The sequence below is a fragment of the Oryctolagus cuniculus genome, chromosome 5 (genome assembly GCF_051225735.1).
Source record: "Oryctolagus cuniculus isolate XC-2025 breed Fujian yellow rabbit chromosome 5, ASM5122573v1, whole genome shotgun sequence".
In the NCBI taxonomy this organism is placed as follows: domain Eukaryota; kingdom Metazoa; phylum Chordata; class Mammalia; order Lagomorpha; family Leporidae; genus Oryctolagus; species Oryctolagus cuniculus.
In genome coordinates, this window is record NC_142871.1 from 22,484,457 (window position 1) to 22,505,715 (window position 21,259).

General features: G+C 37.4%; 1 protein-coding gene across 2 annotated transcripts; it reads left to right on the plus strand.

Annotated features, from left to right (window-relative positions):
• Nucleotides 1–948: 948 nt before the first annotated feature.
• FBXO30 (F-box protein 30) lies at nt 949–19,925 on the plus strand. 2 transcript variants are annotated; one of them, XM_051855290.3, is made up of 4 exons: nt 980–1,155; nt 7,545–7,658; nt 11,347–13,402; nt 17,676–19,925. In XM_051855290.3, exons 3-4 carry the CDS (start codon nt 11,363–11,365, stop codon nt 17,877–17,879), a joined length of 2,244 nt encoding a protein of 747 aa, XP_051711250.1. In that variant the 5' UTR covers nt 980–1,155; nt 7,545–7,658; nt 11,347–11,362; the 3' UTR covers nt 17,880–19,925. The 2 variants fall into 2 exon arrangements, with proteins under 2 accessions (XP_051711249.1, XP_051711250.1); XM_051855289.3 differs by lacking the exon at nt 7,545–7,658 and having other exon boundaries at nt 949–1,155.
• The last annotated feature ends 1,334 nt before the right edge of the window (nt 19,926–21,259 follow it).

The window sequence follows — 21,259 nt, forward strand, 5'->3', positions numbered from 1 at the left end:
ATAACAGACTGACTCAATTAAAAAAAAAAAAGTTTTTTTTAAACTAATGAATGGGATTTAACGCTATGTTGAATCTGTGAGTTCCTGACTTGGCTTTATTTATCAATGGCAAATTATGTGATGGCTGTCTTTTCCAAGGCACTACAGCTGGGACTATAATTGTAGCGACAAAAAGCATGAGAAAAACCATGTTTTCCCATCTGTGCTCCATCCACACTGACAGGATTACAGACGCCTTCTTGCTATTGTGAAGGGTCTTGCCGAGTCCACGGAATGGACCCTGGAGTGGACCCTGGGTGAGGGACTCCGACCACCCTGCAGGCACCCTGAATCACCGCTCCTTTGTCTCTCGGCCCTTGGACCAACGTTGGATGGTAGTGGGACGGGGACACGCATTTTCTAACAAAGCCAGGAGAAGGTACCCTGCAACCGCTTCAAGACCCCCTTCCCAGCTCACGGCCTCGGCGGGAAGAACCCCCCAGGTTTAACGGGCCACAGCACGGTCCTAGCTTTAGGTGACAGTGTGGGCACCCTGGGCTAGCCGGCGGGAAGGCCCGTGGCGGGCATCACCACAGATCCAGCGGGAGCGCCCCCATTTCCTTCAACTACAAGCTCCTGCGACCAGCACCGCCCCGTGAGGCAAGGGATCTGGGCGGCTCCCGTCCCATCTGGCACGGCGAACGAGTCACTCCACTTGGGCCTAGTTCCTCAGTTCCGAAGCCAGGGGGCTAGGGTCCCCTCCAAGAAGGCAAATTTAAATCCAACGGGATTCTGTAGTCGAACCCGTGAGCGAACCTCATAAGCCAAATCCTCTGCTCTGTCAGCCCTACCTTGCGCCACGTCGCCGCGGGGGTCAGAGGGCGGCGTGCGCGCTCCCGCCGGGCCTGCGCGCGCGCGCGCGTCCGCCGGGCTCGTAGCCGCGGCCTGCTGGGTGGGCGGGGCGGAGCGGAGCGGGGCGGGGCGCGTGAGGGGGGCGGCCGCCTTTGGAGGTGGCGGAGAGAGGAGAAAAGGCGGCGGCTGGCCGGGGCGAGAGACTCCCAGGAGGCGGACCGGACGGGGGTGTGGGGTGCCGGGCGGCGCAGAGACAGCGCGGAACAGCCGGGCACGGCGGCCACGGCAGCCGGGGCCTGGGCAGCGGTTCGGCCGCGCGGGCCGGTGAGTTTCTGGAGGCCGGCCGGGGAGGCCGCCGGGGCCGGGGCGGGGACGGCGGCCGAGCGGGGTGAGGCCCGCGGCCGGGGCCGAGACTCCAGCGCAGCGACCGTGGGGTCCGAGGGCTCGGCCTGCGGCGGAGTCCACACGACGCCCCGGGCCGCCCGAGTCCCGGGTGGGCCGTCCCGGCGCGTCGGGCCGGCGTCCGCGGCGCGGGTGCTCGCGCTCGGCCTCCTGCCCAGCGGGCTAGTTGCGGCGGTCAGCAAATGGCGACCCAGACCCGAGGGCCGCGACCCCGGGTGTCACCCCGTTTTGCGTTTGAGTTTGGGGAAGGGACGCAGGAGTTAGACTGGAGAACCCAAGAGCCTCGAAAACCCGGCTTTGAAAACTTGAGGTTCTTTGGGGACAAACGAGTTAAAGTCTCCCGGGAGGCATCGTCCGCGGTCTGCACGAGACGAGCGAAGTGGGTGACTTTTCCATTCATGGAAGTGAGAGACACTGTCTTCGCCGCGGTTCCTATTAAAGGGAAACCTGTGGGTTTTTTAAGATCTGAGACGTTATTTGTGTGCGGCTCCTTGAAAGTACATTGCTTGGAAGGCAAGCCCGGGGCGCGTGCTGGCCTCCGAGTGACCTGGGGACGTGTTTTTCCGCGCGCTGGGAAGAGACGGGCAGGCGGGCAGGACGGGCTGTTTACGGTGCTCCTAGCTAGTTAGTACACTTGCCCGGCATCCCCGGCTCTTGCTTTTTTTTTTTTTTTTCTTTGCCTTGTAAGTCCCAGAGAAAAGATGCTTGGGAAGGAATTGACCTTTTATTCGGTGATTACTTTGTTGAATCTGATCCAAGATGAAGTTATTTATGATGACTGTGAAGCCAGTGGGGACTAAAAACTCTTTTAAATGCAAAAACCTGAACTTCCTGAGTTGTGATTTCTTGGTTGCTAAGTTTCAGTACGGCGGCATTGCTCTTTAGAGATGTACTAAGTTGTAGTCACAGGGTCTGCATTTGTTGATTTAAGGCTTTCCCAAAGCATTGCCCCGTGGTTGACATGGCAGAAAGAAAACAGCAGGAGAACGCCTTTAGGCTTTTTTTTTTTTTTTCCCTAAGGTCTGGGTTTTATTTTGCAGGTTTCGCTGAATCACTCTTGTTTATGCTTAGTCACTGTTTCTCACTACAGTTTAATTGAGGACAACATGATGTTTTGCTAGTTTTTAAAATTATCTATTTGTGTTTACCTGGTACATTAATACAGTGACATAAGCTTTGTGATTCTAGAAATGTAAATAGTGGGTGGAGTTTTGTGAATGTTAAAAGAGAAATGAAGTTTGCTGTATAGGCAAAACTTTTATGTATTGCAAAGATACTAGGTGTTTAATTTCAACACAGTATCTGGCCATCTCCACCTGGGAGACTTTTTCAAATACAAAGTATCTAAATATACCATTAGAAAGCAATATTTTGTAAATAATTGTTAATATTTTCAAGTAATGTATATAGTTAGAGAGGTACTTTAAGGTCACCAAAATAGACATAGGTTAATTTCTTTACTGTTTCATACAGCATGTTTCTAAAATGTGACTAATGGGATAAACTCCTTTGCTCTTCTGAATGATTTTGGATAAATCTTTTAACTGGGTTCCTTAGACTCCTTATTTTAATAAAAGGAACTACTACATGCTATGGAATGGCATTGTACTTGTTAACTATTTTGATGTTAATGTCTTTAATTAAAAAGCTGTATAAAATATTACTTAATTTTGGGTTCCATGTGGTAAAATTGGCCTTGTATGAGTTGGAAGATATTTCAACAAATTCATGGAGACGATAAAGCTATTTTTGTGCAAAATTTTTTGAAATCATGCAGTTTTTAATAGTATATATTTTTCCATGAGCTTTTTGTAGACCCATAGTATATTGTAGATAGCTAGGTGCTTTTTAGGTACAGACAAGCACACATCAATTAAAACCCTAGCTGTGAAAATATTTTACAAAAAATCTGTATTTTTCTTAAGAGTACATAAAATTAGCAGTAATTTCTCAGATTGTATTTAATAAGCTTTATAACTTTAAATGGTCTCATATAAAATAATTGTACATAAAGCTTTGTGTATGTAAATGTAGCTGTTGTATAACAAAGTGCATCTACTTTCTGAGAACTACATATTTATATCCTGTTGGACACACATAATTGTAACCAACATTTGCAGAGTTCTAGATTATTTTCAGAGTACAGTAATTCCCTCAAAGTCACGAAGCTGAGATTCCTTGGAAGCCCACACCCCATGCCATGCTGTCCATTTTCTTAAACAGATCTACCACTTAGGTGGATTGTTTTTAATCTAAGTTTCAAATAGGTCTTGATCTCAGTATTACATATGAAAATTACTTCGACTTCTGATGTATGTCTATAATGATTTCATTTTTTTCCAGTGAAGAACATTACAAATAGAACTTTCACTTTGAAACAAGCTACTCATAACCTTATTTAGAAATGGAAGATGTATGTTTTGATTTATATCATATATGGAAGTGTAAAAACTTGAAAAAATAATTTTCATGTAATTTGGCTATTCATTCTACAAATAAGAAGTCAGAACCAAAGTTAAGTATAAGAATGTATATATTGTGACTCAGCCATTTTGGTACTGGCAGTGTGTGCTTTGATTTGGGATTTTAATGATAATGAACATTTTAATCTTCTCAAGTAGTCCCCATTCTTGTCCAGCTATCCTCCATCCTCCTTTTTTAAAATCACAAGAGCTAAGTTGTCCAACAGATATAGGTTTATTATGGTCTTTAAAACTGATTCCACTGTCTTAATTAGTAAGCAAGTGTTTGTATTTACTATACATTAGTACTTCTCACTTTATGGAGGGTGAGATTTGCCCTGCTAAAGCTTATAACTTGTTGCTAAACTTGAAATTTCAATCATAGATGTACTTTTAATAAAAGTGAATTAATAAATCTTATCTGTGATTTCTTATCTGCCTTACATTGAAGTGACACGTTACTAGATAAAACAAATTCTATGAGTATTTAATCTAATACCATATTAATCGTAGTATTAAACAGCAGGCTGGTGCCACCAGCTTATTTTATGCTTTTCCTCACCGTGTACCCTACTCAGGTCACTTAACACATGTGCAGATACCACTGTCTGCCTTCCTTTTTGAACCTTGTGTCTCTATATTGAATTTTTTTCTTCAGACACCACCCTGCAGAGTTCATTAAGGAATTAAAATAGTGAGACAATATAAAGGTACAATTTCCTCCAGTGCCCTTTATTGTTATTTAAAATGTCAAAATAATGGGCAATTGTAATAACTTGATTTGCTTTTTATTTTTTTGAGACATGATTTATCTTACTACATTTTTAATGGTTGGAGCATAGTACCTAGGTGCTCAATAAATATTTGAGCACTGTTCACTTGTGATGAAAACTGTGATGTAATTTTGAATCAATTTGGTTTTTTAATGCTGCATTTAGAAACCTGTAATTTTCTATGAAATCAAGAATGTCAGTTTGTTTTAGGATCCATTTTTTATTGTTTTATTCTTTCATTCATGTATTTAACACCAATGAGCATCTCTAATTGTGGCACAGTTTTGAATGAAATAACTCAAGAGTGAACAAGGCACATATAGGCCTGACTTTCGTGGAGCTTATAGTTTTTTTTTTTTTTTATGGAAGGGGGAAATTATTAAAAATATTAAACAGAATAAAAATTTACTTGGAGTCATCAGTGAATTACCAAGGAAAAATGCATCATGTAATGAGCGTGCATAATGTGGAATTTGTACCTTATTTTTGAGCTACATGTAAAAGTAACTTTTAAGTTGAGACCTGTGAGACAGGATGCCATGAGGGAATGGGAAGGTGTGTGTGTTTGTGTATCTATAACTGTGTCTTGGAGGCAGAAGCTCACATTAGGTACAGCCCTGAGGCAGCACTCTGTTTTGAATTATTAGGTGAGTTTTCTTATATTTAGAAATCATACTAATTTAAAATTATTTTTCTTTATTTTAGTGAATTTGGAAAATAAATGCTATTTTGAGGGCACTATCTTTATGCCTTAAATAGTAAGATCTCATTTCATTGTATGGGAAAATGCCATGTCTTAAAACTATTTTTAAGGATTGATTGTCAGCCAGAGGATGAGTTGGCAAGAAACTTCTGTTGGAAAAAAATTGATTAATATTTTCATAATTTACAAATATTTTCTAGTCTCATGAAACTTTTTCCAATGGTATAAATTTAATTGTAAATTAATAGATACGTCTTTTGGCATGTCAGGATTCCAATTCAAGGGAGTTTTTAAGAAAAAAAAATTTCAGAGTTTTAAATTAAGTTCCTCTTGTATTTGAAGCCTCAGTTTTAGCGACATGTTTTCTTCTGGTCCTTCTCTGTCACTGTTCAGCTGGTAAAGCAGGGGTTGGCATTTTTAAACCTGTTTCAGATAACTAATCAACATTTGTAAAATACTTTTTGAAGGTATATTTAATTTGATAGTAGTGATCTTGACTAGACAGGATAGATCTGGGAGAGAAATTTTGAAGCGAATGTTCTCTCTCCAGAGTACTCTGGGTATTGGCTACTTTATTTTCTTAACTTCTCAACATATTTATCTGTAAAATGGCATTGAACTTGATTTCTCTTTTGTATAGCTATTTTGAGAATTGTTAAATTTGTAATATTGATCCATATACTTATACTGAATATTACCAATGCAAATTACTTTTAGAACACTTTTAAACACATATATTCAAAACAAAACAATGTGCTATTATAAATAGAAAGGACCAAAAAGACTTTCTTGACCACTAGGGTGATTAAGTGTTGGAATAAACTAGAAGCAAAGTTGTGTAATCTCCATTCCTCAAATAACACCTTAAAATTGAGTCACCAGTTGCAGAAGAGGTGTCTTATTTTCTTAAACTTTTATAAGTTAACATGTCTCTTTATTGCCCACGTATATTGAGAAAATACAGATTTAATTCCTAGTTCTGTCACTTACTAGGTCTAGATTATCTTGGGTAAGTCGTTTACCTTTTTTGAACATTAGTTTTCCTCTAGGTTGTTATGAGGATTAAATGACTTGCTATATGTGAAGAAGGATAAAATAGGTACATAGTGTTTCCTTTTCCTTCTAAGTTGACTTCAATAATTAGTAAGCATTTTGTGAACCTGTTGCTTTGAGGACTTAGAGTCTTAGAGGGAAATATTGTGAAAGACATTATTTGTTTTGGACTTTGAGAACCCTCTACTTTTCCTTCCACCTTTGAAGGTCATTGCTGCTGTTTTTGTGTTTAATTTGTTTTTTTTCAGCAGCTGCTATTGTAAACACTTTCGAATTAAGAGATGTTTTTAAGATGTGTTCTGCCTGGTGTTGTCATGTGATAGTGTATATAGTAACGCAAAATATCTCTACAAGTTCTGAAAGCTGTGGTCACCTCTGTTGAAACTGCTTGCATTTTTAGGTTTCTGTCAATAACGGGTTTATAATCTTCAGCATGTCAATCTAGTTGTAAAATAAGGAAGCTATAGCTATTTTCACAAGCTAATCATTCAGTGCTATTTGTCTTAATTCTTACTAAATTTTCTCTGCTTAAGTTTCAGATGTTTCGCATCAGTTATTTCTTTTTTTATGACTCTTTTTGCATGTCTAATTTATAGATTCTATATTATGACAAACATTCAAAAATGTTTAATGCACAATTTTTAACACAATTTAAAAATTATTTTTGGTGTTGAGTGTGTGCATTTTATTTCCCTGACATTGAACACTGCCACATCAATTCAGAACTTTTCTACTTCATCAAGAAAAGTTTATCAGTAATGATTTAGGGAAATATTATTCCAGTTTGAGGAAAATCATGCCTAAATTGGAAAGAAAGCTGTAGCAATTTGGGAATGATTACTTTAGTCATCTGGAAACAAGATAGAATTCAGGGGAAAATAGTTAGCAACATCTTATGCAAAGAGGTGAAAAAAAAATGGGCTAGCTAGGAATCAGCTTCTTATGCAGAAAAGTAATTTAATGTAATTTAATGTGGGAAATGTTGAACTGAGTTGTATGTGCCATATACAAGTAGAAATAAATTAGTGAGAGTACTTCATAAAGTTTGTGGAAAATGGAATTAGAAATAAGGTTATGAACATGTTGGCAAAAAACATTGAGATCCATGCACATGTGAGATCTTAAATTGAAGGAAAATGTGTATCATGAAAAAGTTGTGTGTGGATTTCAAGTTTTTTTTGCACCAAAATAAATTTGTTGTTAACTTCTGTTTTCCCAAAAACTTTGAAGGTACCCTGTATAATAAATTACTAGCTATAGAGGGCTGGAGTAAGGAAGAAAGATCTGAGCACGTTATTAAGATGCATTTTCTGTCTGTAGGTAGTAATTGAAACTTTTGGGGACACCCCAGGGAAGGAATAGAATGAGCAAGGAATGACATGGCACCAGGAAGAATAATATTTCAGAAGAGAAGGCTAAGAGACAACCAGAGAGGTAGGAGGACAACTGAATAAGTATACCATCATGAAAAGTAAGGGAGCATAATGACCCAGATAGGAGGAAATAGTGATGGCTTGGCCAAGGCAGATGGGGTTTGGACTGAGCAATGCCATTTGGATTTAGTTATGGAGGACCTTAGTCAAGCAGTTTTAATGAGGGATAGTAAAAATAAAGCAAAATTAGAGAACTGATGAATGTATACAAGAAGTGAAGTTTTTTTTGATTGATATTTTTCTTCTAAAATCTTGATTAAATAGAAAAAAAGAATGGTAGCAAAAGGGAGATGTTATTTGTTTTGTAAAGATGAAATAGTTTTCAAATTTTTATAGGTACAAACCAATAAAGACAGTGAATTTTTTTTTAAAAAAAAGATTTATTTATTTGAAAGGGAGAGTTAGTAACAGAGAGGCAGAGGCAGAAAGAGGGAGGGAGGGAGAAAGAGAGAGAAAGAAATCTTACATCAGCTGGTTCACTCCCCAAGTGGCTGCAACAATCAGAGATGTTCCAATCCAAAGCCAGGAGCCAGGACCTTTTTCTGGGTCTTCCATGTGGGTGCAGGGGCCCAAGGACTTGGGCCATATTCTACTGCTCTCTCAGGCCATAGTAGAGAGCTAGATCAGAAGTGGAACAGCCAGGACTTGAACTGGCGCCCATATGATATGCCAGCACTGCAGACAGCAGCTTTACCTGCTACTCCACAGCACTGGCCCCCTGGAAGTTACAGAAAAATATATTCTATAGGCTCAGTAATTACAGTTAAATTAATATACTATGCTATGTATGCATTATCTTGCTTTTTGTTTAAAACTGTTCTTAATAAAAACTACAATGTATGGGGCCAACATTGTGGCACAGTGGGTGAAGCTGCCACCTATGATGCTGGCTTCCCATATGAATATTGGTATGAGCCCTGCCTGCTGTACTTCTAATCCAGATCACTGCTAATGTGCCCGATAAATAAGCAGAAGATGGCTTGAACCCTGATAACATAGAAGACCCAGATGGAGTTCCAGGTTCCTGACTTCAGCCTGTCCCAGACCTGGCGATTATGGTCATTTGGGAACTAAATCAGTCGATACAAAATCAATCAGTCAATCAATCAATCTCTCTCTCTCTCTCCACCCCCAATTCTACCTTTCAAATAAATACAATGAACAACTCTTAAAAAAAGAGGCGTATTTTGCCTTGTGATCCAGCAATACTGGAAAACTTGAGGTTCCCTGTGCATGTTTTGCTAATTCATGCCTTTTTACATTTGCATATGCTGTTTTAACAATGAATTGTCTTCCTTATGTACTCATTTTCCCATATTTAAGACTTCTCATCTTTCAAGAGTACTGTGAATTCTTGTCAGACCCGTACCCATAGTGTTTGTGCTGCCATTTGACTCTGTTTTATTGACCACATAATAATGTGATAGGATTTCTACTGTCTTTTACCTCCTGCAACTGTTAGCTCCTTGAGATGAAGCACTATGATTTACTGATATTTGTATTGCCACATCAAACACTATGCCTAGTCCGTAGTAATTAAACAATAACAAATATTCTAATGAATGGATGGAAAGAGTAGTCTTCAGAACTATGTGATTTGCCAACAAAAGAGACATTTTCAGCTACACTTTTTCTTTTCTGAATAACCCCCCTGTTTGTTTCAGTTAAGGCTTACTCTGTTGATTTGTTATGGGATTTATTAAGGCATATGTAGAAGGAAAGATCAGTAGATGAAATCTTAAAAGGAATTCATAAATTTGCAAGGGAATACAGATACAAAGTTTTGATTATATACATTCATTCCTGAAATTTGAGTTATTCTGTTTTAAGAATTTGATAAGGTCTGTGCAGTAAGGGTATGTCAAAATCAGTTTACTTCAATTAAAAGTAATTAACAAAGGAAAACTATAGCATTCTCTGAAATCTAAATGTTATATATATTAACTTATTGTTGATGTTAATTTATTTTTTAAAAAAGATTTATTTATTTGAGAGGTAGAGTTAGAGAGAGAGGAAGGGAGAGACAGAAAGGTCTTCCATCCGCTGGTTCACTCCCCAAATGGCTGCAGCAACCCGGAGCTGAGCTGATCCGGAGCCAAAAAGTGAGCCAGGAGCTTCCTCTGGATCTTTCACGCAGGTGCAGGGGCCCAACCACCTGGACCATCTTCCACTGCTTTCCCAGGCCATAAGCAGAGAGCTGAATCTGAAGAGGAGCAGCGAGGACTCAAACTGGCACCCATAAGGGATGCCAACACCGCAAACAGAGGCTTAGCCTACCACACCATAGTGCCAGCCCCAATTTATATACCATTGCATAGTACTTGAACAGTATTGTGTTTTAAACCCATTTGGGCATATTGTTGTATAATATTATAAAAATGAATATGACATTTTAATTTTTTGGCATTTTGTTAGTGGAGTTAGGTTACTTCAAAGTACTTGAGGTTACTTTAAAAAATGTGTAGAAAACATAATTAAAAGGTTTTTATTTTGATGTAAAAATATTGAAGTCCATGCATACATTTTTCACAATGTAAGTTTTCTGTAAACTTTTTGAAGAGCCTTTGTATGCATGAATTTCAAATATTTTGGAAAAACTGTCTTTTAATTCTATTTTTCCACAAACTTTGTGAAGTACTGCCATAATAATTCAGCACTTTAAAATATCATAAAGTTCATTTTTACATATACTATTATAACAATACTCCTAAAAGGACAAAAGTTTCTGGGGCCAGCATTGTGCCATGGTGGGTTAAGCCTCATCCTGGGATGTTGGCATCACACATGGGTGCTGATTTGAGACCTGGCTGCTCCACTTGCAATCCAGCTCCCAGCTAATGTGCCTGGGAAAGCAGTGAAGAATGGCCCAAGTCTTTGGGCCACTGCACCCAAGTGGGAGACTTGAAAGAAGCTCTGGGCTTCTGGTTTCAGCCTGGCCCAGCCCTGGCTGTTGTAGCCATTTGGGGAGTGAACTAGTGGCGGGAAGATCCCTATCTCTCTCTGTCTCTCCGTAACTCTGCCTTTCAAATAAATAAAAAGTAAGTATTTTTTAAAAAGGCAAAAGTTTCAAAATATAACATTTAAGTTCTGGTACTGTGTAGTATGTAAATTAATGCCAGTTGTAAAAAATTTGCACAATATTTTAATTGCATTTTTTTTTTTTTATTTTTAAAAGATTTTATTTATTTGAGAAGCAGAGTTACAGACAGACAGAAAGGGCTTTCATCCGCTGGTTCACTCCCTAAATGGCCTCAATGGCCAAGGCTAAGTCAATCCAAAGTCAGGGACTAGGAGCTTCCTCCAGGTCCCCTTCATGGGTGCAGGGGCCCAAGCACTTGGGTCATCCTCCGCTGCTTTCCCAGGCCATATAGCAGAGAGCTGGATTGGAAGAGGAGCAGCCAGGACTTGAACCGGTACCCATATGGGATGCTGGTGCCACAGATTGAGGCTCAGCTGACTATTTCACTGCGCCGGCCCCCAGTTAAGTTTTTGATGTGCTCTTGTACTTTAAGCACTTAAGTTCTGAGGTATTGATTATATGTAAAATTAACTAGCTAATACATTTGTTTTATGTAGTTCATTCTAAAATAAGCCAAGATATAGTATGATTTCATTTTTACTATTAAACAATTTTGAAAAATCTACTACTTTTTGCCTAACATCTTATCTTTTCCCATTTCAATAACTAGAGCTGGACTGGCCATTATGGAGGAAGAACTGCAGCATTCACACTGTGTGAATTGTGTCAGTAGACGGTGTATGACCAGACCGGAGCCTGGGATTTCCTGTGACTTGATTGGTTGTCCATTGGTTTGTGGAGCAGTTTTCCATTCTTGCAAAGCTGATGAGCATCGACTTTTATGTCCATTTGAACGAGTACCTTGCTTAAATAGTGACTTTGGATGTCCATTTACCATGGCCCGAAATAAAGTTGCCGAGCATCTAGAGGTGTGTCCTGCAAGTGTGGTGTGCTGTACAATGGAATGGAATCGATGGCCAGTTAGTTATGCAGACCGGAAATCATACGAAAATCTAAGCAGAGATGTTGATGAAGTGGCACAATTAGATATGGCATTGGCCCTTCAAGACCAAAGGATGCTGTTGGAATCACTCAAAGTAGCCACTATGATGTCAAAAGTGACTGATAAAGTATCTGAACCTAGAGAACAAATCTCAGTTAAGTCAAGTGTGCCAGAAATACCACATCCTAATGGTCTGGTGTCTGTTGATGAAGAATCTTACGGTGCACTTTATCAAGCTACTGTAGAAACAACCAGAAGTTTGGCTGCTGCTTTAGATATCCTGAATACTGCTACAAGAGACATTGGCATGTTAAGTTCAAGTCTTTGTACTTCCCCAAATGAAATGGAGGAAGAGCAAGATACCAGGGAAACTTTACAGGATGACAACTTAAAAGCCCAGGACCATCTTTATGAGGATGAGATAGGAGCAGTAGGTGGAATTGACCGTAATGACACAAGTCAGAACTCCCAGCCTGAACAAAATGGTTCAAGTGATTTGATACGTGACTTGAATACAAATTCTTATGACACTTTTGCTCTTTGTAATGGCTTTCCTTTGGAAAATATACATGGACAGATCAAAGACCAGAATCAGAATTTTCATGGTGATTCAAAACAAAGTGACTTGACAAATGGAGAATGTGTGCCATCAGATGGTACTTTAGAACCTTCCAGTTCACTCTCAGTAGCAGCACAACTTAGGGAAGTAATACCACCAGGTGCTTTGCCAAATGGAACAGTTCAGCATATCCTCATGCCAGATGATGAAGATGAAAGAGAATTGTGTTGGAGAAAAGTAGACTTAGGAGAATTGAGAAATATGGATGTTTTATCTTTCAGTCATGCTCCTTCACTCAAATTTCTTTCTAATTCATGTTGGTCCAAGCCAAAGGAAGATAAAGCAGTAGACACATCAGATTTGGAAGTTGCAGAAGATCCTATGGGGCTACAAGGAATAGATTTGATCACAGCAGCATTATTGTTTTGTCTTGGAGATTCTCCAGGTGGGAGGGGTATATCTGATAGTCGCATGGTCGATGTTTATCGCATTGACTTTGGGACACAGACTTTTTCGCTTCCATCTGCAATATTAGCTACAAATACAGTGGTCGGGGAAATAGCTTCAGCTTCAGCTTGTGATCATGCCAATCCACAACTTTCAAATCCAAGTCCTTTTCAGACACTTGGGCTGGATTTAGTATTAGAATGTGTCGCCAGGTACCAACCTAAGCAGCGTTCAATGTTTACCTTTGTGTGTGGACAGTTATTTAGAAGAAAAGAGTTCTCTTCACATTTTAAGAATGTACATGGTGACATTCATGCTGGACTCAATGGCTGGATGGAACAGAGATGTCCTTTAGCTTATTATGGATGTACCTATTCTCAGCGTAGATTTTGTCCATCAACACAAGGTGGAAAGATTATCCATGACCGCCATTTGAGGTCATTCGGAGTTCAGCCATGTGTATCTACAGTATTAGTGGAGCCTGCTAGAAACTGTGTATTAGGATTACATAGTGACCATCTGAGTAGTCTTCCCTTTGAAGTCTTACAGCACATTGCAGGCTTCCTTGATGGCTTCAGTTTATGCCAGCTCTCATGTGTATCCAGGTTAATGAGAGATGTGTGTGGCAGTCTGCTTCAGTCTCGAGGAATGGTCATACTGCAGTGGGGGAAGAAGAAGTATCCGGGAGGAAATTCATCATGGCAGATAAAAGAAAAGGTTAGTTTAATCATGACTCTGTTGACCTCTTATTTGATGTAAGGTAGGCACTTAATGCTGCTGATTTAATACAGTTAATATCTTACTTTTTTATTATTTTTTATTTATTTATTTATTTATTTTGACAGGCAGAGTTAGAGAGAAAGGTCTTCCTTTTTCTGTTGGTTCATCCCCCAAGTGGCTGCTACGGCTGGTGCATTGTGGCCGGCGCGCTGCGCCAATCCAAAGCCAGGAGCCAGGTGCTTCCTTCTGGTCTCCCACGCGGGTGCAGGCCCCAAGCACTTGGGCCATCCTCCACTGCACTCCCGGGCCACAGCAGAGAGCTGGACTGGAAGAGGAGCAACCAGGACAGAATCCGGTGCCCTGACCAGGACTAGAACCTGGGGTGCTGGCGCCGCAGGTGGAGGATTAGCCTAGTGAGCCGCAGCGCCGGCCTACAGTTAATATCTTCTTGAGAAATTGACCATGCTTTAAAGCTTAGAAAGTCAATATGTAGACACTTATTTTTAGTGATATTAATGAAGGGCTAGAATAGTTAGAATTGTCATGTTCACATAGTTAGTACTGATTTCCTATAGCTACATTCTAATCTTTTATATTCTTTTTATTTAGTAAATATAAATTTCCAAAGTACAGTTTATGGATTACAATGGCTTCACCCCCCCCCCATAATTTCCCTCCCACTCGCACCCCTCCCATCTCCTGTTCCCTCTCCCATTCCATTCACATCAAGATTCATTTTCAATTATCTTTATATACAGAAGATCAATTCAGTATATATTAAGATTTCATCAGTTTGCACCCACACAGAAACACAAAGTGTAAAATACTGTTTCAGTACTAGTTATAGCATTACTTCACATTGGACAACGCATTAAAGACTACATTCTAATCTTAATAGTTCTGTACTACTTTAATTCTGTAACAACTTTGGGTCCACATTACATCTTTTAATTTGGACTAAACCTTAAACATTTTCATCATAAAGCAATGGGAGAAGCTAAGTGTTTTTTTTCCCCTTTTGTCTCTTGCTTAAAATTGTCAGTTTGTCTACATTCTTTATTAGAACATGGTTGTTTCACATAGAATTGAAATATAAATAAGAAAAGGTTAAAACTACTACTGCAGTCATATTGTTAAGTGACTAAGTATATGAGAGATACAGAACATACATGGATGGATTAGGAAATGTTTTAGGCCAATGTGGGAAAAGTGTAGAGCATTAGGATTTATATTGTGGGAACTCTGGGTTTAGTAAAGTACAAAGAGTGATGCATATTAGAAATTTGAACTAGAGATTTAGACAAACCTGGACAAATCCTGGTTCTACCATTTTTCTCCTTTGATGCTTTGCTTCTGTCTAGCTTCTGTTTGAGGCATTATCCAATAGAAACTAGAAGGCATTACAGCTATCTGTGATTGAAGGTGATTTTCATTTTACAACACTTCAGATATGAACCTTTACATTTTGTGGAGTGTGAACAATTTTGATAAACTTCACATTTGTTTGAACAGCATTCAAATTTCTGTCTACTTTATTCTTAGTACCCTTAGATTTTTCTTTTACTTACTATTCCAGTTTTTCAGTATTCTCTTTCTACTCCTCTGTTCTCTTTAAAATTTGACCAATGCCTGAAATATGAATTATTTTGTGATGTTTTTCCAAAAATGGAATTCTAATGGTAAATTTGTTTATATTTTCATTTTCTAGATAATTGTTTATCTTTCTCCTCTTTAGGATGTGGTATACTGAGTATAACCTCTGTTTGTCCTTGATGACATATAGAATGAAAAATTTTGTTGATTCTATAATCATTTCCTACAGAAAATATCTGATCTTCAAGTTTAAATTGCCTTCATTTGTAAAGATTACTTACATTTCTGAATTTAACATATCCAAGCTACTCTACTGTGCCCTAATTTGATAAGGTAGCATCATCATCTACGAAATTACCCAAACCAGAAATTTGAGTTAGAACTGCCTGCTCCCCCCTTTATTTCCATATCCAGATAATCATTGATGATTCTCCCTCCTTCATGTCTCAGATTTGCTTTACTGTTTCCACTGCCGATTCCCTGGTTCAGATCTACATTTAATTTTTTTTTATTTTCTTCTTGATTACTGCAGCATCCTCCTAACTGGCTTTCTACTTAAGTTCGGCTCTTCTCCAGCAAAATTCTCTACACAAGATCTGTAGTGATACCATTTTATAAAAATACTGTTCTTATGTTGTAACTGCAGTACTTAAAATTTCTTTGTTCAATGCCCCAGGGATAAAGTCTGATTCCTTAATGAAACATTTAGATACCTGAAATATGCTAGACCATGTTTATTAGTACTTTCATTATTTAATCTACTTCCCCATGTTACAGATAAATAAACAGAGTTTAAATAATGTGTCTAACTGATGGATTCAGACCAATAGAACCTGTCTCAAGCTTGTAATCTTCATCTTATTATGTCATGCTTACTGTTCAGGTCTTACTTCCTCAATCTACCCTGAAGTCTGTAGGGACACTCACTGTTTTGTGTTCTGATGGTGCTCCATTATATCCCCGTGCTAAGGCATCATGCTGTTCTGAAGCTCATTGATGAATTGTTAGTTTCCAAGCTTAGACAATTTTGAGTTCCTTGAAAATATCTATTGCCTGTGTGATAGGTACTAATTAAATGACTTGATGGATGCTTGAATGAAAGATTGGCCCATTATTTAGAAACTTTGTCATCAGCAGATGGGAGCCATCCTTCTCACCCGACCCCATCCCTACTTTTCCTGAGTTTGACCAGATTCTTAGTTTTGTGGAAGTAGGGAGGTTGCCCAACATCATTTTATCTAATTTGTTCTTGAATTTAAAGAAAACTTAATTCCTACTGTAGTTCTAAAGGTTTGGGAAATTATAAGGGGGGAGGCTGGAGACACCTGCAGTGTTCCAGGCCTTTACTCACTCTTGGGAAATTCTCCATACAAGGCAATCTAACATAACCTTGAAGAGTAGGGGAAGTACCCTGCATACTGAACAATGGTTACTTCTGTTGCCTGCCTAGAAATAATTGTGTTCCCACAGAATTTGAAGGCATCAAGCCACTCTAGGAAGTCCTTGCCATTTTTTCCTGATAAAATGAGTGCTAAAGGCTTCCCCAAAATCTGTTTCTTAGAATATCTCATCTGCTGTGTACAGTTGGCTGTCTGTGTCAGTGGGTTCCACATTCATGGGTTTAACCAACTAGATAAAAAACGTGGGAAAAAATCACATTGGTACTAAATGTGTGTATATTTTTTCATTTTTCCCTAGATAATAGGGTGTAACAACTATTTACATAGCATTTCTACTTAGTAGGTATTATAAGTAATCAAGACATTTTTAAAAATATAGGCTATGCATTGGTCAGATGCAAATTCTATGCCATTTTATATAAGGAAGTTGAGCATCCATGGCTTTTGGTATCCATAGGGGGTTGGAATATGTTCTGGAACTAATCCTCCATAGATATAGTGGGATGACTGTGTTCATAACTATTAGTCTGTTGATGAACTTAGCTGAAATGCCTAGGCCTATCCTCCTATTCATGCTTGTTACCTAGATCTGTCATGCTCTGCATTTATGGGGCCTCTGTTTTCATCAGCAGACACATGAACAGAGATGACAGGTGATTTTTTGTCTAAAACATTTTATAGTGATGTGGACTTAATAGAATCCAATTTATGTTTTTTATATAAATTATTATTTCCAAATAAGCAAAGCACCTGTTTTACTATTAAGTATCTTTAGCACATGTGAAGAGTAGAAAGAGAAGCTTCCTTGGTTTACAATATTTAAGGGTATTTTTAATACATTTCATATGGTATAATAGGAATGGGAGAAAAATAATAACACTTGTATTGTCATTATCTGCAAACTATGTGGATAGTTCTTTATAGCCAATTGGATAGATTGAAATAATAGTGTATGATGAATATTACTTTAGGAAGTGGTGCTGAATTCATGAGGTTGTGATTTTTAAAAAACTATTTAATAAGCGTGGTTGGATGTGATTTTTAATGCTGGATTTTGTCTTTGCTTATTCAGTTTAGTGAAGTCATAATGTTGAGGTGATTTGTTTTACAGTGTCTGATAGGTTTGTATTCAGATGGGTCTACTACTTTAGCTAACTATTTGAAAGTTTATATTGAATATTTCTCTAACAGTAGAAATAGATGCAGTTTGAACAGAAAATGTGTTTTGATTCTCTGTAAATTGACATTTTAAAATCTGAAACAGAATTTTCTTCTAGGTATGGCGATTCAGTACTGCATTTTGTTCCGTTAATGAATGGAAATTTGCTGACATCCTAAGCATGGCTGACCACTTGAAGAAATGTAGTTACAATATTATAGAGAAACGAGAGGAAGCAATCCCATTGCCATGTATGTGTGTAACAAGAGAACTCACTAAGGAAGGACGTTCACTACGCTCAGTTTTAAAACCTGTACTTTAAAAACTGTAACTTCACTTGCACATACATGCAAGAACCTAGTGTAATTTCTTTGTCATATGTGACATTTTATTAATGTATTAAAGATTACAACTAGCTAAATTTATTGTCACTATGTATATAATGTTTTGAAGTGACATATATTTTTATAAAGTACTGTTTAGTTGGGGAAAAAAAGCTGCCTTAATGTTTGAAATGTGTGAAAATTTTGGAACTTGCTGGACAGGGTGATTTAATTTTTAGCTTCATAATTTTCATAATTAGTATATTTAATGGTGTGCATATTTGGGTTCTTAATTTTTTTGCTTCTTAAACTAACAAGATCCTGACCAAATGATTTATTCCTCATGTTTTCTATGGGTTGCAGTCCATGCAATCAAAAGGCAAAACTTGGATTTAAATTTTGCAGCTTGGATTTTTCAGATAAAAACATTTAATTGTTTAAGCACTACCATGAGATTATTATAAAGTTTTTATTTTCTAGTGCTCCCCTAATCCAATTCTTGATACATATATGATCTCTAATATACCCTTACATGAAACTTGAAATCGTGACTAATGTTTGATAATGAGATTTACCATGTTTCAAAAATAATTCACAATGATGTTTTTGTCTTAAGTACTTTCAGCTCTTACACAGAGTGTCACCATTTGCAGCTTTCTTTTTTGTTAGATGCCACATCCCAAAGACCTATGGCAATGTGTTACATGACAAGCTGTGGAAAAAAACAAGCAAACAAAAATAAAGCCTACAAATTTAATTTGAAATTGATCACGGCATTGCAATTTGTTAGATATTTAATGTTTGAAAAGAAAATATACCTCATTTTAGTTTTGAATTTGGAATATTGTGTGAATAAATTTCACATATTCAGAATGCACAGGGCTTAACTATTTTTTGTAAGCATTTTAAACTTTAACCTTTGATTTTTGTAAAATTCCAGCTATATTGCTTTAAAACGTTTGAGCATGTGAAATTTGTTATCTTCTTTGCAAGATGACAATCATGCCAAAACCTGTCTTGGTTGACAATCTCTTTGAAACATTTCCAAATTTATTTTTCGTAGACTTCCGTGGGACTTCTACCAAGAAAGTAAGAATTTCATCTTTGTATAAAGATCAAGGTGTAACAAAAATATCCAAAGAGCTATTGTTGAAGTATTTTATTACAGTTTTCAAATTGATTTATACTATTATTAACCTGATATGGTCACTTTAAAAACTGAATATGCAGGCTGTATCAGTATTTAGAAGGAAATTTCAAAGATGAAAACAAACATAAAGAATCTGTTTTAACTAAATTCTGGCATTTGGTAGTCTGAAATAGTGACAAGTTATTTTGTTACATAAGTCAGAAATCAGCTGTGTCGTCTTTTCTTCCATTTGTCCCTGAGAGTGCCCTATGATTACTGGTTCTTGATTCCCATATATGGCAGTCAGGCTGAGCAGAGGCGTTCCTTGGGCATTAGAGAAGAATTCTGAACTGCTTAAGATTTGTTTTGATTAGATCAAACCCTTATTACAGTTGAAAAATACATTGTTAAAGACTAATTGTTCCATCTCACATAGCATTTTTATTACTAGAATACGTATTTCTCAGTGCTTAAACTTTTTTCATATGTGAGATTGAAATGCATAAACAGCCTCTTTCTGTGAGAAAACTAGAAATAAGATATCAAATACTGTAAAATACAATTCTGCCTTTCACAGTTTTGCTGAAGAATGTGTCTATGGTTAGGATAGCACAAGCATTAACTTTTTGTTTTGTGGTTGTGCTTCTTACAATCCATGGTTTTTAAAGTTTAAATTTCTTGTTTCCACACTGGGTCATGAAATATTTAACATTTTTTCCACCTTATATTTCTTTTACACATATTTTGCTGTTCTCTCTTGTTTGTTATGCCACCATACTATTTTGTTAAAATGTTTTCTTTGTGCAAGATTTGTTCTCAAGTTCTAATAAAATGTTTTCCCTTTATATGGCTTAGTAACTTAAAAAGAAAACTTTTGTTCAAATAAAATTTTAATACTTGTTTGACAAATTCTAAACACAATCTTTTTTTCTGTGATGTGGTTTTCTGCATGTTGTAAGTTTCTTGTTGATTATCATTGTTCACCTATGTTTTACTGGTAAACATTAAATTCTTTTTTAATGTGAGAAATTAATTAGTTATCTTTACCTCTTCAGTATCTTGAAAGTCATCCCATTTAGGAGTATTGAAACATTAAAGAGTTTCTGGCATGATTGTTTCTCTGAAATAAGCAATGGAAACATCTGCCCTCTTTAGAGTGAAAAGGTTTTCATGTTGGATTCTCATTTGAAGAGTCTTTGTTGATTCTTTAGTCTTTGCAGACCAGCAAAATAGAAGGTAAGCACTAGGATGGAGGGAAATCCATGAATTCACTTCTGTCTTCTGCCTCCTCCTGGAGTACTGCCTGTTAGTTTATTAACTTAAATTCAATGCCCCCCCCCCCCAAAGAATGTATTTGAAATGCAAATTCTTGGGGGTCTCCCCAAACTTAATTGAATCAAAATTTTAGGGGAAAGTCTGTGTTTTGGAGTGGATATATATGTATATGCATTTATATGTGTATAAAATTTAATGGCAGTGTATCAGTATTAGTATTTAAATTCAATAGTAGATTTTTGTCTCATTTTTATAGCCATATGATAAGATACATCAGGTACTATGGTTGTTGAACGTTTAAAAAAAACTTGTTTAGTGCTGTGTTAAAATTCACTAGGATTTATTCATTTCAAGGTAAATTGCAGTAAACAATTCTAGTTCATTAGCACAAACCTTTAGCTTAGTTATTTCACTTTTGTTTAGTGGTAGCAGTCATGTGAAAATAGTAGTTTTTAGGATAAGAGTAGGAGTAGAGAAGTACTGGATTAAATTCTACAAAAAATTTGTAAGAATCCTTTCAGACCAATCAAGAGATATTGTTAAAGAATGAATTTCTGGTTTATCAGTATTATAGAATCTTTTCTGTTATTTCACACTGTGATATATATATATATATATGTATATGTATATATCAGTATCATCAGTGATGATGCTTTTATGAGTCCCTTAAAATTGGGATCTTAATTGTATTGAAATACAGGATTTCAACAAAACTTCCAGAGCCATTGAAGATATATGTGGTAGTTTATAATATATCAATAATAGATTTTCACTGTGGAGATGTGACTGGTTTGTGTTTGGAAGCAGAACAGATTTTATCATGTTTTGTATCCCAGCCTGAAAATATGGGTTTATTAATTTTTAATTTCCCATGGAAATCATTCAAACATTAAAAATGTGTATTTCAAGCATAATACCTTATTTGAATATGTTGTGATTTTAACCTGCAGAGCTGGTAGTTTAGAGGGTGGTAGA